Below are 18,152 nucleotides of genomic sequence, written 5' to 3'. Positions count from 1 at the left end.
GAGGAACAGGAGTTTATTGACAGCACAGTCCACCTGTTTGCCCATAAGCCTCATTTAAAGGAATAGTTCACCCAAAAACAATATTAATTGCATATAGTACTCACCTCCCTTGGCTCTTTATGGTCCCAGAAAAGTTTTTCATGGAATCATTGCCTGAAAATGAAAGCACAGCAGTGCAAACAGACTTTGACGGAGGCAGAACAAAAGACAGCAAAAGAGGTCATAAACCTTATGGAAAACTTTCTGAAAATTCCTGTGCAGCATTATCCAAGTGTCCTGTATCCATTAATGGTTTCATGGAAATCCAAACAGCTATTTTCACTGCACTTTTGATGTTCAGAGCAGTCTCCAATAATGAGGTTACTTGGATTATAAAATGCATTGTTTAACAATTGTTAAAGAATTTTCAGAAAGTTTTTCAGTCGTTTTAAACTTTTTTTTTTTGCTGTCTTGTGTTCGGCCTCGGTGGAAGTCTGTCTGCGCTGGTATGCTTTCATTTGCACCATTTGAAAGAGAACTTTGGGCCATAGAGAGGAGGGGAGGTGAATACTACAATTTATATTGTTTTTGGGTGAACTATTCCTTTAACATCTGTTAAAGAATAACCTGAGATGAATTCCGTCGTCCTTTTTCTTTATCTCCCGGCTCCATATTTCCACTAGCCCTTTATCTGTTCATCTCAGGTGCGAGACTGATGGCGAGGAGCGATAACGCGCCACACGCATTCGCAGTGCTTTAACAGAGACCCACAGCTCAGTGTGTTTAACATGCAGTCTGTGGATGAATGAATGAAGTCATCAGAGTCCCTTCAGAGAGGCAGAAAGCTGTTTTGACTGCCGTTGAATCAGCCTAAGTGTGGGAGGGCATCTGGTTCTCTCTTCTCCTCTGTTTTTCTCTCCTCTCTCCCTTTCTTGTTCCCTCGCTAATTTTACTGCTCTCTCCTCCATTTTGTCCACCTGTTTCTCTAATCACACGACTGAGGAGGAAACAGGGCTTCCCCAAAAACCACATGGGAAAAATGGTATGAGTGAATGTGTGTCAGTGTGGCTACTGTTTCTTTACATATATCCACATATGACGGAGTCATTTTGAAGTAAAGGACAAGCTATAGTAACATATTTGATATCCTTGGCTGTTCTCTCGCCTAAAACAATAGAATTGTGTTTACATTTGCCCGACAAGGACGTCTCATGGCTGCAAGAATTATGACCCCAGTCTCTCAGGAGTAAAAGTGGAGGTAGTGTGATGTTGTTGCAGCGCTGTCATGTAACCACGTAGTTTAAGTGCTTGAATTTAACCTGCAGTAACTTTTTTCTGCCACATGGGGGCAATAGAACACGATGTAAACACAACATCTGATATATTGTCTCATAAAGCTTTCATCCAGCAGCTATGAGGCGACATCAGCTTTCATTTGGAGGTGTGTTTGTGTCAACCTGACGAATGTTCACTCTATTTTAGCTCTGTTTTTGGTCCCCTCCACCTCCTGATGCAATTATCTGGCTCTTTAAATGCCAAATGCTTCGCTATGTTGATAACTTTTGCTAGTTGCTAACAATTGGTGCTAGTGTATGGATGGTTTTTAAAAAAAAATTCATGGAGGAACTGAACCAAAACAGTAAATCTGTGGGCCTTAAAACCAAAACAATGAGCTGAAGGATACTAAAACGCTCCATCAAGCTGCAGTCTGGTGACAATTCTCAAAGGGTTCATCTGTGTCCCCTGTCTTTGGCTTATCGTTTATATAAAAATATCAATTTATGCTGCTATAAATCAAATCTTATCCACAAAGGGGGCAGATTAACAACATATTTTGTGGTGTAGTTTGGAGAATTATTTCCGCCTCTTCCTTCAAGTTAAGATAGTTTATGTATTCTTAGACCCTAAAGGGTTCTTGTCAAACATTCATCATGCTCTTCTCTGTGTTTCTATGGACTTTCGTCTTTCCTGTCAACTCTCTGAAAGACTTTTTTTCTGTCTCCACATCGTCTCCATCTCTCTTTTCTCCCCTCTTCATCAGATCAGAATCCTGTTAAATCCTAATAACTTGTACTGTACATACAGTAGTCACAAATACTGTTTGTACTTTACACTACAGTAAGCTGCACACCGCTATGTGTGTGTGTGTGTGTGTGTGGGTGTGTGTGTCCCAGGTGGAGCCTAGTCTTAGTTAATCCCAGGTCAGTGTGCCGGCTGGTATGCAGCTAAGCCTTTAGCATGCAGTCAGAGGATAATGTTCAGCAGCAGAGAAGGTGCATGTTGAGGTCTCTGTTAGGGCATTTTTCACATTATTTAGTGACACAGAGGGAGACACGAGGCAACTGAGCCACCACTCTTATGTGCGTTAGTTATTTAGAATTATTATTATTATTATTGTTGTATTCTTCTCTCTTGTGTTTTATTCTCTCTGTGTCCTTTGGCCTGTAATCACTTTTTAGTGACAGTATTGTGTTCCGTTCATGTTTGTACACTATTTGAAGTAGCTGTTGGTGTGTTTATCAATTTCTGATGAATTCGTGGCCTGTTTTCTTTCTGTTTATTGATTTAGATGTCCACATTAGAGGAAAAACAGCACAAAGTGTTTTTATTAGGCTTAAAAAAATAGCTTGAGTGCACCTTGTCATAGATTCTTAAGACTCTGAAGTTCACTGGAGTGATTCTTTAAAGAGATGCTCCCTCATTTGGTGTTTGGATGATAGTTTGATATGTTTCTCTGCTAATTTATTCACGATATCTCATTAATATGCCACCTGTTTCTATGTGGTTGAGTGGTGGTAGAAGGTGCCTTTAAAATTCCCGACTCTTTCTCTCTCTTTTGCATTGTCAATATAGTCTAATACAGACCGAAATTTAAAATATAGATATAAGACATTCAATTCAACAGAACTTAATTCATCCCGAAGGAAATTCTTGTGCCAGAGAATGCTTTAAATTAACACTAAGTACAGTTACCACAATTTTAACGATTCACAACCAGTACAAACCTGGCAACCAGTGGGTTTTCTGGGTCAGGGTCACTCACTGGGCCGAGTTTTATAAACAATAGAGTATTAAATATCTGGCAAAATATACGAATATACAAGATAAGAAGTGTTTTCAAGGTGCAGAAGCAAAACCAGTGCCTAATAGAGTAACAATAGGGGTTCGATAAGTACAAGAGTTACTCAAAATGAACTAAAATGGTGGAAAAAACAGACTGCACCTGATAATTAGTGTTATATTGAATATGATATCACAATGAGAAGTAGTGTTGCACATGGCTGAGACAATTATATTGCACTACATTGACAAGTGAACATGATATTGAAGAATAATGCACAGGATGTTGTGACATACCTTTTTTTGGCTTTTGATTGTATATAAGTAGGTGCGTGTGTATGTGGTTGTGTATGTGTGTACTCGTGCACATTTGTTTGTGCATGTCAACACTGAATACGCAGCATTCCTCATCTCCTCTAGACAAACAAACCCCCGCTGATCAGAACGACGGGAAATATCAGACATCTGTCACACTACAGAAAGAGAGGACAAGAGGAAGAAGAAGGGAGGGGTGGAGGGATGGATGGAGAGGTGGACCCCTCCTGTCACTTGATTTTTTTTGGGGGGGGGTTGCAGGAAGTGATTAACTAGTCCTATTTTATTGTCAAAAACTGACTTTGCTAAATGTGTTAAGGTGACTTTTAACTCACTTTTAAAATGTATTCTGCAGAAAAGAGGATTAACTGCTCCTTTATTGGTTGAGAAAAGTCTTGAAAAGCTAAATTATCCAAGAGGTGCATTGCCACAAAGCTTTAAAAAAGGCTGATCTTCATCTTGTGTGGAGAGTTTTCAAGTACACTTTTTTCCCATTGCATGGTAAAAGACAGGCTACTAAATGACTGAATAACCACCATTCTAAACCTTGCTAAACGCTAACAGCCACTGGAGAGGCCACTCTGTCACAGCAGATGTTTTCAGGTTCAGGTCATAAATGTGTCCCCTCCAAATGTTTTACTTTTTCTCATTTTTTAGTGCAAAACCAATAGACGGCTGAACAGTTGAACTTCCCTGTAACATTTCAGCTGCAGCACTGCAGATGTGCGTGTTCACATCAGATGCTGGCATATGTGAGGATGTTTAAGAGAAATGTAGGCAGGGCAGGAACCTGCTGTGACCTGTCTCTTCAGGAGATCAGATCAGACACTGAGGACATGGAGCAGCAAGAGAGAGCATGTTGCAGCTGTGTCGATGTGAACCAAACTACCGCTAGAAGACACAGTCAGCAACTCTAACTGTATCTTGGATACATTATGTTATTTAAGTAATTGTTTTAATGAACCTTTATGTCATGATTGTCTAAATAATGTTTTATTTTGGCTGAGATGCTCCTCATCTTTTTACCTGCGTGCCTCCCAGTTTTGTTGCCGCCCTCATGTGGCAAGGATGTGGAACTGCAGGTGGACAGGTAGAAGCATGGCTAAAGTACAGGGAGGTATGTGGACACCCCTGCTTACTTGGGGGTGTTTGTCGTGTTGTGGACTGGGGCCCAAATTTCTAATACAGGGGACTGTCAGTACTACAGTATATGATGATATTTCAGATAGCTGATTTAAGTTAATTGCAATTACGACAAGCATCTGGACTCTGTCTTTCTAAGCTCATAGTGAAAGAAAACACCACTAATGTAAAAGAGGAGCTCTATACAAGAAAAGATTTCAAGGTGCATAAGCAAAAAGCATAAGCTGAAAACAAAAAGTACTCTTAAGTGCCAAAAATGTATCATAAAGAGTCAAATCCAGGAAAGGTACGTCTTTGACAATAGAAGACAGCTGCAGGGAGAGAATCATCTCCGGTGTAGTGTTAGTTTGGGGAAGCCCTTTTCCTGTTTCAACATGACAGTACCCCTATGCACAATGCCAGGTTAAAAAAAATGGTTCTCCCAGTTTGGTGTACAGGAACGTGACCGGCCTGCACAGAGACCTGATTTCAACCACATCCAACGTTGCAACCCAATCGCCAGATAAGATGTTGGCGATGTTTCTGCAAACCTCAGAAACATTATATTTGCATGTTATTATGTAGTGGATACTTTTCAAGTTTCCATTTCAACAACCCTGTGGTTGAGGTGTTGTTATATTTAGCCCCAAAAACCACTTGGTTAGGCTTAGAAAAAGATCATGGTTTGGCTTGAAATACCCAGTTTTGGGGGCACAATCCCCGCTGAAAAACATCAGTGGCTCTAAGCAAGAGGCACTTTTTGTGGCTCAATCGTCGCTGGAAAAACAGTGACAGGTCAAGCCAAGTCTGGTGCCTAAAAAGCCGCTGGAATCATGGCAATTGCTTACATCTCGAACTGTGGTTTGCAGCCTGGCAGGTGTCTTGCCACCTTTGGTTTGCAGAAATGTACAATACAAACATTTTTCTGGGTCTCAAAGATGACTTCTGGGGACTGGACTGACCTTTGGGATGAACTTGAACACTGCCTGTGCAGCCAGGCTCCAAAAGTTGGTGGAAAAGCCCAAAATAGTTCAGTAATGTGATGTTCAACAATCAAACATGGGTCCAAAGTTCAAGTGTTAACAAATTTATTTCACCTTTCTCCACAAATATTAGTCCCTTCAGCTTTAGTCAGAAGCTTGCAGCACGCGATCCAGCATTAAAAAACTCAAGTCCTCCTCTCTGTCCCGCTATCTCGCAGATAAAGTATCAGGATGTACCATCTTGTTTTGGCTACAGCAGAGGCTCCTGGGTAAATATTAAGATTAGGCTGCAGCTCATCCAAACAGGGATGCACCTCCAGTATGCAGGTTTCCCTGCTTGGTTTACGGAAGCATGGAGCAGCTTACTCAAAGGTTTACACAGATGCTGACAACCTTCATGTCAAAGTCTGTTATGTTTAAAAGTAAACAGGGTCGTGATTTTGTTTGGATGTTTGGACTGATGTTTCTAGCTGAGTTTTTCTTTTTTTGGCTCAGGGTGCAAAAATCCCTCGAGCAGACAGCAGCAGGATGTTGTAGACACATGTATGGATGCAGTTACAGCTGGACATATTTACAGGTTCTGATGAGACACAGACTGAGACAAAACTTCCCAGTTGAAGCGAACTTGAAAGAAACATAAAGGGATTTGTTTAAACATAGATTCTTTTGTTCCACTGGAGCGGCTCATGTCGTGATCGCTGGACTGAAACCCCTAAAAAGGTTTATGGTTGTATGAAACAGACCGGTCACACCCCTGTGCTTTGGACTGTTTGAGTCCAAAGGAAGAACAACAATTCGGACCACACAAATTTGTCTGTTCTTTCTCAGTTACAGTTTCTGACTGTGAACCTGAATGTGACGTGATCTTATCAGTGCGATTTTAATGCTTTTATTTAGAAAGAAAAGGAGGTGAGCTTTTCCTTTTTCCTCACTCCCTTTCTCTTCTCATCTGTCTTTCTTTCTTTGTCACCTCCTTCCCTCCTCCCTCCTCCTACCTGCCCTCTCTCAGTCTATCCCCAGGCTACACATATCCAGGTATTCACCTGGCAAGCCGCCGCTCCCCTCTCTAATTTCTTGTTGCCCGTAGCTACGTTGAACCGTGCCAAGTGGTGATGTATGTGGAGCGTTGCAGAGATGGTAGAGAGGCATGTTTAAACCTGTGTCAGGCAGGGCCGGGCGGGGATGGGATGGGTAGGGCTGGGGTAGGGCGGGTTGTCATGTCTCCCGTGGGGAAGGAATTCAACCTCCCCCTGTTTACAAGATCCACGTGAGGACATTTTCTGGAACAAAGATGGGTAGATTAGCAATGTATAGTCTGCAGCCTTCTTTCTTTAGATTTGCAAACCAATGAATTGCACTAATTAGGCACTTAAGAATCTTAGAGCACAGTGAAGACAGAAAAGGCACCAACACTCTGGATTATATGGTGACTAAAAATGCTAATATTAAGTTATATTTTTGAGAACGAAGCTGTAATTTCTCACAGCTTTAACCTCTTGCGACCCTGTGTCCGTTTTGTTTAACTTAGACCTGTTGTACTCATTCGTGGACACTTTTTTGTGCCATCTAGTGGTAGAAAAAGCAAATTACACTTGATTTGTAGCAATAGTGGGACTTTCTTAGGGTTTCATTTGAGGAAATTGGACTTTATTGTTGCATATTGCAGTATTTCACACGGGGAAATGAACAAGTCACAAGGCTTTTAAATGTGTTGCATTATTTGCAATCTGCCTTTCCACAGCCATGTTCAGGCCTTGAAATTAACCGTTTTGAACAGTTTTAGACTTGAACAGTGACCCCTTACCCATAGATTTACAACACACTGAACCTCAGACACATCTTCGTGTGACGACTGGGCTGGCCTACATTACCCACAATGCAGCCCGACCACAGACAGTTAATTCAGAGCTCTTCAGTGTAGTTTATAGTCATTGTTTCATGTTTCTGTTCCTTAAGGAAGGACTAACGCACCCCTGTGGTGTGAAAACCACTGCGGAGGATAAGATGCATGGGACCTGATGCTGTTTACACCTCTGATTCTGTTCCCATACATTCGCAGAACATTAGTGATGCAAACACATCTTGTGTGTGTATGTGTTTACCTCTCCCTCTCAGGGCCTGTTTAGATAAAGTTCCATCTGGATGGTCAAGTTACAGGAATTCCAAACACTTCCTAAAAAGGGTGTTTGTGGGTAATGCAGTATTTGCATGATCCAGGGAGCAAAGACGAATACGAAATTGCCACTAACACTAAATTGCTTACAAAAGGAACCAGGTCTGGTGCCTCAAAACCCGTAAGCACTTTCCCTGCGTGTATCTCTCAGTGGGAGGTCACTTGGGGTCAACGTTCATTAGACCGAATGAAAAGAGAAGAGAGGGGAGAAAATTGCGTTTAGAAGAAAGAGAATTCCCGGGAATATCAATGGAATTCCTGGACCGGCACTGTGGCGTGTGTGTGTGAGTGTGTGTTTGTGGGACTGTCGGGGGTCTTCCTCTTCCAAAGGGCTGGTTAGTCAAAACACACATGGTCGACTTTTTTTGGCCAAGTGAAAATATTTGGTTTGTTCGTCGCTCTCGGGGTGTCAGCACCTTGAAGTAGTCGAAGTCCAGCCGCGATGAAAGGATCAACAGTTTTAGGGCAGCAGCTCGGAGCCTGGTGTGCCACACTTCAGAACAAGGATAAACACACACACACTTTCAACACACAGATATTCAACATGTGTTGCAGAACACACACACACAGATGCTGAGCCATGGAATTATACCATTACAGTAACGTGATCGTCTAGTTTTTCTATATCAATACATCAAATTGTCAGCAGTAACTAACTCCAAACTACAATTACTTTTTTCATATTTTAAGTATAAAGCCAAACTTAAAGCAAAAGTGAAAAGCTATAAGATACAAGATAAGACAGAACTTTTCATCCTGAAGTTAAAAGTCGTGCATTAGTTTGAAGTAGGAAAGAATGCAAATATAAAATATCTGTAAGGACCCACGGACCGCCACTCTTTTATTGTTTGACAAATTGTTTTATATTGATCTTACAAATAAACAGAGTAAGAAAACCTAATTAAGTTGTTCTGATGCTGTTGTTGGGTGGTCATATTAGTAAAATCAGGAGTGAACAAGCCCATGTTTTAATGCAAGTTGAAATATTTCATCACATTAATATGTTCAGTTAGCCCCTACATGTTTTAGGGGAAGATCAGGGAGGTATTTAACAGTAAAATGTATGAATGAAACCAAGGAGCATTGGAGATTTCAATGCTGAAAATGTCATGCCATACACATAATCTTTGTTGCTCCTCAGGCACAAAACATGGCATTTTTTGGCAATATGATGTGTGTTATGGCTGACTCAGATTCATATCCTGTTAATGGAGATGCATGTATGAGAATCAGAGTTATTGCCAAGTAGTAAGTATAAAGTATATGTGTTTCTAAAAGGAAAAGAGCTGAACCATACTTGAAAGTATTTGAGGTAACTCAGGTGCAATATCAGCATATAGTTGCACTAAAGTTTGCAACATCTATACTTTGTACATGCAATAATGAAGGCAGTCATGCAGCCTGTCTGTTTATTATATTTTGCTTCTTTTCTATTGATTACTTATTTTATTGCTTTGTGTTTTTTAACTGATGTTTGATGTTTTGCACTCCCTTGTGCTGCTGTAATGATGCAAATATCCCCGCTATGTTATTAATAAAGTGTAAATAAAAAGGTTTAAATTGGACTCTATTCTGATATTAGACACACTAAATGACATGGGTAAGTAGGGCCTCAGTTATACATGCAAATATACCTGTAATGTGTGCAGTCAAAAATAGTACAGAGTCATCCTGGAACAAGTTATGTTGTTTCAAGTCAAGGTAACTGGAAATATGTTGTATCCATGTGTGTGTGTGTGTGTGTGTGTGTGTGTGTGTGAACATGTTGGCTCCAGTTCCAGATTGCGGTTTCTGACTGCTGATCTGCGATCAGTGTTGAAAAGCAGAAGTTATTAGTTGTGGTTAGACGGTGGGGGTTTCACACACTTAGTGTTTGTGTGCATTAATGATGGCAGTACACTCTGTCCTCGCAGCTGTGTGTATAATTTATTAAAGTATTTGGCTATCTACAGTGTGTGTTTCTATGCTGCATGAATGCATACATATGAGCGTGTGTTTGTGTGTGTGTGCTATCCAGGGCAGGGCAGTGTGTATACGTAGGTGTCTAATCATCAGTCTTTGATGAGCGGGGGAATTCCAGTCTCGCCAGTCTAATCCCAGGGTACATGCCTTCCGCTCCCTCCCCCCTCCTCACCTCACCTCAGCTCACCTGGCTCACCTCTCCATCGCTCTGTTCACACCTAGCTCCTTCTCACTTTTTAATGCAGTTTGTTTTTGTACATGAATCAAAATAAAAGTTCAGTTAATAACTGAAAGCACCAGACACACAAAATTTGATAAACTAGAGCAAAAACATTGAGATCCAAAACAAGAATTGAGAAAAGTCTAAGTTCATTGTTTGTGGATTCACACGTATATATTTGAATGTACACGTATGTAAATGTGTGATATGTATGTGCATATGTATGGATGGATGCTTACTATCATGTCCATGGAGGGTGTCACATGGGTAGCTGTGTTTCTTCTTATGCTGTAAGATGATGAATCAATATCCACGTGTGCATTAATGTCAGGTAAAACCCACTCTCAAGACAGTTTTGTTCTGCAGTGTTAATTGCCTGTCCATTGCTGTTAGGAGCAATAAAGTTATAAATAATAATAATAATAATAATAATAATAATAATAATAATAATAATTGAGTAAAGTTGATACTTTGTCAAGTCCAAACCTGAATCTTCTCCCCTTTGCGAAGTGTTTAGGAGAACTACGGTGGCCGACGCAAAGACGAGAAACCGCAAATTGCCCTCTCTAGAGCTAGCGTTTGGTTTGTCCCTTCTGGGTTACTGTAGAAGAGCATGGCGGACTTAATGAGCCGCTGCGGTTTGAACCCCGATATTAACGGCTCATTCTAGGGTAACGAGAACACGGCGACTCGTCTTTTCAGGTGATTATAAACTAATTAAAACACAGCTATGAGTATTATTTACCATTTTTGCCAACACACGCAGGACATTTAGACTTCTAAATATAAATTTAAGCTACTTTTGCTAATTAACTGCGTCATGTTGACCTCAGATAGTGCTGAACATTCACCCTCAGTGTGAGAGCTATACCTGCGCCATCTTGCCTGTGACTATTACCTGTCCTATACGGACCTCCAGTGGTGCTGAGCGGGCCGGCCGGGGCTTGTCAGAGTTACCTCCCTTCAGGCCTGAATTGGCGTGATGGAAAAAAAAAAGTGGGACGGAGGTGAGGAGAGAGTGAGGGAAATGATAGAGAGAGCTAAAAGACAGATACAGACGGAGGGAGTGGAGCAAATATCTGCAGCTCACTGACCTCTCTAAGTGGATTACATGCCCCGTCAGTGCTGTGGGGGTAAATGAGAGGGTGGAGAGAGGGCCTGAGCAGCACAGAGAGAGAGAGGTGCTTTTAACACTGTGTTCAGGCTCAGTTCAGTTTAGTCTATTATTTTACCCCAAAGGGCAACAGCTCTGTGCATGACCTCAGCCTGCAGCTAATATGATACTAAATAAAATGTGTTATAAGATCAAAGATTAATGATGTAATAATATAGGTTATACCATAATTTAGCATGTTACATCACCTATTATGTGTTAAATTGAGTCGTGCAAGAACTACTCAGATCTTTTACTGAAGTCAAAGTAACAATTAGGGATGCATGATATGGATGTTTTGCCGATATCCGATATGCCAGCGTGTAACATCTCTAGGGCTGCCCCTGCCTAAGAATTTTCCTAGTCGACCAATAGTAGTCATTTAGAGCCATTAGTCGACTAGTTGCCTGCATGTTACCAATATTAATTTAATTATCAAATGATATATTTTGGGCGGGGCAACACAATGGTTTGAGTTGAAGGTGTGAGAAAGAATAGTATCAGTAACATTGTTAACACTGTGCTACATTACAGAGAAATACAAAACCGTACTAATGAACCTTCATTAATATAGGCCTATATTTTATCTACAAGTGCACGTCACACACTGAGCGAGCCGCCTGTTAATGACGCTGTCGGCAAAGCAGTAATGATTGTGCTAAGTGGCTAATGGGCATGTAGCTACTGACATGTTTCAGATGATACGTCATGTTTGTAGTCGACCAATGAAGATGAGTTTACATATCACCTTGGGTTCGTCCTTCACCTTCTCAAAATGATCCCACACTTTGGATTTTCTGTCTGACATGTTGTTAACTAGCCTGTGGAATAAGTTTTTTTTTTTGGCGACGAAGCAACCAATGAAATCTTGCCGACTAACGACCTTTCTGTGCAACTAAGGTTTGGTCAGCTATTAGGAGGCAGCCCTAAACAACTCATTTGATCGATAACCAATACCGCTATCGATATGTCCACTTTTTTCCTTGCCTAATTGAAGTGATCATCAAGTCTCTTCTATAGTGGAATTAACATCATATTATGCATGCATGAAGGCCCACCAGCAGATGGAGACATGGAATACAGTTCTTTTCAACGTATGTAATATTCATTCATTGTGCAAATTAAGAAAAAGCATGTTGGCCGATTCTGATTGTTCATTTTAAAGGCAATATCGGCCGATACTGATGACGTGATTGTCATGCATCCCTAGTCGTGATACTACAGTGTAAGAATACTCTTTTACAAGCAAAAGTCTTGCATTCAAACACTGGCTCTAGATAGGGTAATTTGTGTTTTTGTGTCGACTACATGCTTGGCACATAGGTGAAGTATCAGCTCTGCACCCTCAATGCTAGATGCCACCAATCCTACACACTGAGGTGTTGCCAACCTTCTATCAAGGTTTAGTGACTTTTCAGACCCTTTTTGTGACTTCCTGCTCAGGGTAAATTATGTCAAAGCAGCAGCACCACAGCGTTTCTCCCTTTCCTCTCTAGCCGGATGCACACAGACCAGGTTAGCTTGCAGCTTTCTCAAGAACTGCTCATCCAAACGACCTCACACTCAACACTGCGCTTTGTTGGGTCCAAGAACAAAAGCATTAATTCAGGAATTTACAATCGCTGGTGCTTGTGTGCAAGTGTTTGAGTTTGCCACAATGTAATCTCCGGTCTTTCTGGTCTTTTTCTTTCTGTTGCTGAATGTAGCCTACTGTAACGAGCGATGGAGAGGTGAAGACGTGTGAATCTGTAGGGCGCTATTCGGCTGTTTATTGAATGTGTCCCGTGTCTTAATTGCACCAAATACAGCACTGCACATCCCAGGGTTCCCAGCAATCCACATGCAAAGTGTGAAATAGATCAGATGAATAGTTTTCAAGACATGTCAAGGACAGACAGAGATTCCCTGCTTTATAGTTAGATACTTTTGTTAAAAATGATCACTTTAGTGCCACTTTTGGGTATTGGAAATTGAATTTGGATCTGTGGTCAATTTTAGAGAAATATCTACCAATTATTCATTGTTACTATTTTGTTGTTTATCTGCTGCCTCATCCAAATGATCCATAAACTGCTTGCGCGGCAGCCAAACGAGAGGTTTGCTTAGAAATGACATGTTATTTTTTTTAAAGCCTTCATGCTTTTAACTCACCAAAGTATTCTGAAATCAGCCATATTTGATACGTTTAAGATATTTCTCTTTTCTTTTTCCCTTTCACTTGTTTTTGCATTGATGGATGCAGCTTGTTATGACACACCTGAGCAGTTCAAGCGGTAAAGTGGTTGGTACTGTTTCCCTCGAAGTATTTCTTCTTGTCCTGTTGGACGGCAAGGCCTTTTAGCCAGTGTGCAGTTCAGTTTATGGCAAATTTGAGGGCACGAACGTAGCTCAAAGAGGTAAAAGTATGTGAGTGAGTGTCCATAAAGTTGCCCGTTTGAATCCCTGAATGAGAAATCACCTGCCTCCTTAAATGACAAGTGGTTAACGGAGCAGAGCTGCAGCTGGTTTAAGTGGAAATCTCAAGGGTTTTGAGTGAGCATCTTTGAATGCTAGCCTTATTAGAGCAAGAGAGCTCTGGATAAACTCATGTCGAGGGCGGGGGAGAGGACTGAATGTAGAGATGGCAGGAAAACAGATGGATGAAGAGAAAAAGAGAGAGAGATAGATGGAGGTGAAAAGAGAGTGAGCTGCAGGCCTGGGCGTGGGAGAGCAGACTGCATTGAGCTGAAGCAGACCAGAGACTAATCTGGAGATTCAGGGCTTGTAAAAACACCTCCACACACACACACACACACACACTTGGCTACCCCTGTACAAATGTATTGAGGCATGTACGTATGTGTTGATGACCCCTCTACCTTCCAGTCCAGATAACAGTTTGCACACGTTTTGTGTTTACTGCCAACATGCGACATTCTGTGTATCTTTTAATCCAAAAAAACTCCTGATGTGTGATAAGGTCATGCTTCCTGGCATGGAAGACATCAGTGGGAATCAAACCTTCAACCCTGGCTGTGAAGCGTGCTTTGCTTTATCCTCTGAGCCGTACAGGAAGCCGCCACTATATCAAGCTATCAGTCCGTCAGAGCACAGATCTGCATAGTGGAAATAATGAAAACGGGACGAATATAACGTCTTTGAATCTCAGAATTGCTTGTTTTGTTCAACAAACAGCCCGAAACCTAAATGTATGTTCTATTTAAAGTGATATAAAACAGAAAAGCATAGAATCCTCACATTTGAGTACCTGAAACCGGCCAGAATTAAATGGCGATACATTTTCTGTCGATTGACTTTTTGATTGTGGTACCCTTGAATATTAAAATGTGTTTGATATTCTTTAAATGTTTATTAAAGTTTGTGGCAAAAACTAGTAAAAAAAACTTTCATACTTAGGTCAGTTTACTCAGTGAGAGTTGCAGGGAGGCTTGATTGTGTATCTACAAGGTGTTGAAACACACATACAGTCATGTGAGGTAATCTAACAGAGAAACACATACACATGCGTGTCCTGGCTCTGAGGTTTCTTTGTCAAATCTTTTTAGACTGATGCAAAATAGAAAGACGTACCACTATCTTAAAACATTTCCACTGTAGAAAGTGGTTTGGTACAAATTTGAACAGCTGGTTTTACCTCCCTCTGTCACTGCTACAAAGCTGACTCCCATATCATTAACTGCAATTAAAGGGACACTTTGCCAATTTTCAACCAGGTCTGTGTCACCGCAGTGTGGGGAGTGTGTGCACTCCAGTGTTTGGCAGAAATCAAATTTTGGCTCAAGGAGCTGGTGGCAATGATGGAAGCCTTACACCGTTCACCTGCACACACTCCCCACACCGCAGTGACACAGAACTGGTTGAAAATTCAGTAAAGTGTTCCTTTAAATAAGCTGCGTGTTGGCTTTAGTGGCATCTAGTGGTGAGGTTGCAGATTGCAGCCAACTGGATTGTTCAACCAGTGGTCCAAAACTCAAACGTATCTTCACATGGCATTTGAGAAGCCAACTATGGATTGTTTGTAATTTATTTTATTGATGTATTGAAATTGTTTCGATTGATTGATTGTTTCCTTCTGTGGCTATTCAGTCGTTATCTATAAATCTGTCAATCCATCCATCCATGTAAAAGCACCGACCTGATAGTACCGATGGAAGAACAGAAACAATTTGTCAGCACCAACTCAAGCAGCTATTTGCCAGCTGTGCCTGATTCACATGTGCAGTTTCTTTTCAGTGCCATTACTTTATAATATGTAATTCAGTCACAACAAGCTGTTGACTCAATTTATAATGCCACAGCAATCACTGATGCATAATTATGGCTTATGTATTATTATACAGCAGGTATGAATCAGTACTGGGCGTTCAGGATCGTCTGTTTAGACTCATCCCTCATCTTCAGAATATCTTTGGGTTTTTAACTGTTGGTCGCACAGATTATTTGAAGACGTCCCCTTGGGGAAATTATAACCTTCATTTCTTACAATTTTCTGCTATTTTTTAGACTGAGATCTAGCCACACCCCTACTGTCTGCACTGCCCATTAAAACAGAGCCATCAACACCAACATGGACACACAAAAGGTTTTTGCAGACACAGAAGAATGCTGACTTGTCTGCGCGTTTGTCCTCTCTCGTGCGCTCACTGCCTCCCCGTCTTTCTCACAACCTGACTGCCTGGCATGCGTGCAATCGATGCCCGTCTGGCATTCGCTGTGTCAACAAGCATGGGAAAAGTTAATCAACTGCTTGGCACTCCCACTCCCTCCCGCTCTCCTTTAACCCGCTTCTCCACAACTTTCTCACTCTTTGCGCTCTCAGAACAGCACTTCCTGCTGAGAGTTCTGGGGAGATAAATTTGTTTTATTTCAGATAAAAACTTTTATTTGAGGTTAGCTTGTTGTTGTGGTCCTTGCTGACCTTGCATCTTATTATCGAAGAACCCCTGCAGAAAAATCCATGAGTCTTGGGAAGAGATGCTGCCTGTAGCATGCAGTAGAGTGACAGTGAAGCGCCCTCTAGTGGCGCTGGTGGATTTCAGCATGAAAGTATCCACTTCCATTGATAGAAATGCCTAATATAAAAGACAATTCATCAACAAAACAAGTGCAGACTAAATGCATGCAAAGAGAGCATAATGTACAGGATGCAGCAGTAGTTTCTTGGGTAAAAAAATTCTGACTTTTCAACATTTTTACTTCTGTTTTCCAAGGAAAATGCCCACATGTTGATTTTCGGCAGCAACATCTTTGTATACTTCACTTCTGATCTATACTTAAGGTTATCTGTCTATGATTTTGCCTGTATGTTTTTGTTTTTGTTGCCATATTTGGCCACAAGAATCTTAAGAAAGATTGTTTTTAATGATACTGAAAATATAAGTCATATAAATAAATGACATTTTCCCAACATGCATCCTCATCTTTCTTTTTCTTGTCATCCAACAGGCTTGCCATGGATGTGTGGGATCCAAATGTGACTGCAGTGGAGTGAAAGGAAGCAAGGTAGGCAAAAAGTGACACAACGCACAGAATACATGTTCAATAAATGCTTTTTAATGTAGTTATAAGCAGATTGAAGTGTTTTTTTTTTTAACGTTTGGTAGTTGCCAACAATTATATTTTCTCCTATACAGACATACTTTATATTACCTTGGCCAAGGAGGTTATGTTTTTGGTTCAGTTTTTTGTTTGTTTGTCAGCAGTATTATGAAAAAACTATTGGCCCGATTTTCAAGAACTTTGGTGGAAGGGTGTACCATGGGCCAGAAGAACCCATGAATTTTTGTAGTGGATGTAAATCACAGGGCGGATACATGAATTATTTTTCACTTTTGTTAACATTGCAAGATAGGGCATTTGGCCTTTGCAGAATAAATGCCATATGTATTAAAATCCAGTAAGTGATAATTAAGTTCAGTGGTGACAAAACAGCTAACTGAGGAAATACTCCATATCACAGTACATTTTCAAGGGTACCAGTGAGGCCTTGTTCAGACTGCCTGCCCAGATCCTTACTTTGACATATTCAGATTGTATCCAGATTGATTTTAGAATGTCTGAACAACATAAAACAAAATGAAATGCAATTCAGTGTGATCCAAACCAAATTTGGAGGTGGTTTGAAATGCGTAAGTGTCCTTACATCACTTGCAACATGACACGTAACTAAGACGTCAAATCCAGGGTGACGAAAGTGCTGAGCAGAATCCATGCTGCTGCTAGCAGAGCGCCGTGGAGGAGAACAACAGTCAATGCCGAAATAAACTAGACAGTGTGATTGTGTGGATGGCAAAATGACAGACCTCTATTTCTCATGCTTCCACACTGGAAAGTCCCGTCACTGGCATAGCTATGTATTTACTGACACCTGCGTTGTTACCACAGCAACACATGCTGATAGGGTAGTAATGTGTGGACACACAAATCTGATTTGATCATTTGCAAATAACAGTGTGAACAGTCTGTCTTAAAGGTCTGATTTGAGAAACGTATCTGATTTGCCTGCAGTCTGAATGACGCCTAATCGTCTGGCGTCATCTACTGTACACATGCAGTTGCTTAAACTTCATGCAGAAAGAAAAGAACAATTGTTACGACACTATTTTCTCAAATTAAAGTGTGGCTTTGGAAACATAAATACACACATATCATGCAACTAATTATAGTCCTACTCACATCCAAATGTGAATTGTCTGCAATTAACTCCAGCAGAGATGTGAAAGGAAAATGTTTGACCTTTACACTTCACGAGAACAAGCCATAAAATTGACTGCAAGTAGAAGTAGTACATAATAACTGCACAGCTGAGATGATGAGGCTTCAGCTAGGCACAACCACATTGTGAAATCATCATAGTTTTGGAAATATACCCAGATGCTTGCAGATTTGAATATGATAGAAGACTTGGCTATTGGCCAGGTCTTTGCGGTCTAAGTTTGAGGTTCGAGGTATTATGTGTTTATACACCAGCATCCACTTAGAGTATGTTAATGGGAGAACTTGGTAGTGCATTTATTTGTTTACTGTATCTGTGTGACTGTTTGCAGGGTGAGCGGGGTTTCCCAGGTCTCACCGGACAGCCAGGAGTTCCAGGATTCCCCGGACCTGAGGGACCCATTGGACCCAGAGGAGAGAAGGTGGGTCAGGGGTCAATTTGATTAGTATACCAAACTTGTACTTGAACAG

At 41.0% G+C, this 18,152-nt stretch overlaps 1 protein-coding gene across 1 annotated transcript in view; it reads left to right on the top strand.

Annotated features, from left to right (window-relative positions):
• The window catches only part of col4a5 (collagen, type IV, alpha 5 (Alport syndrome)), a 56,538-nt gene that overhangs the window by 10,070 nt on the left and 28,316 nt on the right, over positions 1–18,152 (top strand). Inside the window, exons 2-3 of the mRNA XM_050067717.1 lie at positions 16,413–16,469; positions 18,014–18,103. Coding sequence (XP_049923674.1) covers positions 16,413–16,469; positions 18,014–18,103 — 147 coding nt within the window. The remainder of the gene's footprint in view (positions 1–16,412; positions 16,470–18,013; positions 18,104–18,152) is intronic.

The sequence above is a fragment of the Epinephelus moara genome, chromosome 17 (genome assembly GCF_006386435.1).
Source record: "Epinephelus moara isolate mb chromosome 17, YSFRI_EMoa_1.0, whole genome shotgun sequence".
NCBI classification, from domain to species: Eukaryota; Metazoa; Chordata; class Actinopteri; order Perciformes; family Serranidae; genus Epinephelus; species Epinephelus moara.
This window is presented reverse-complemented; position numbering and strand designations above follow the sequence as displayed.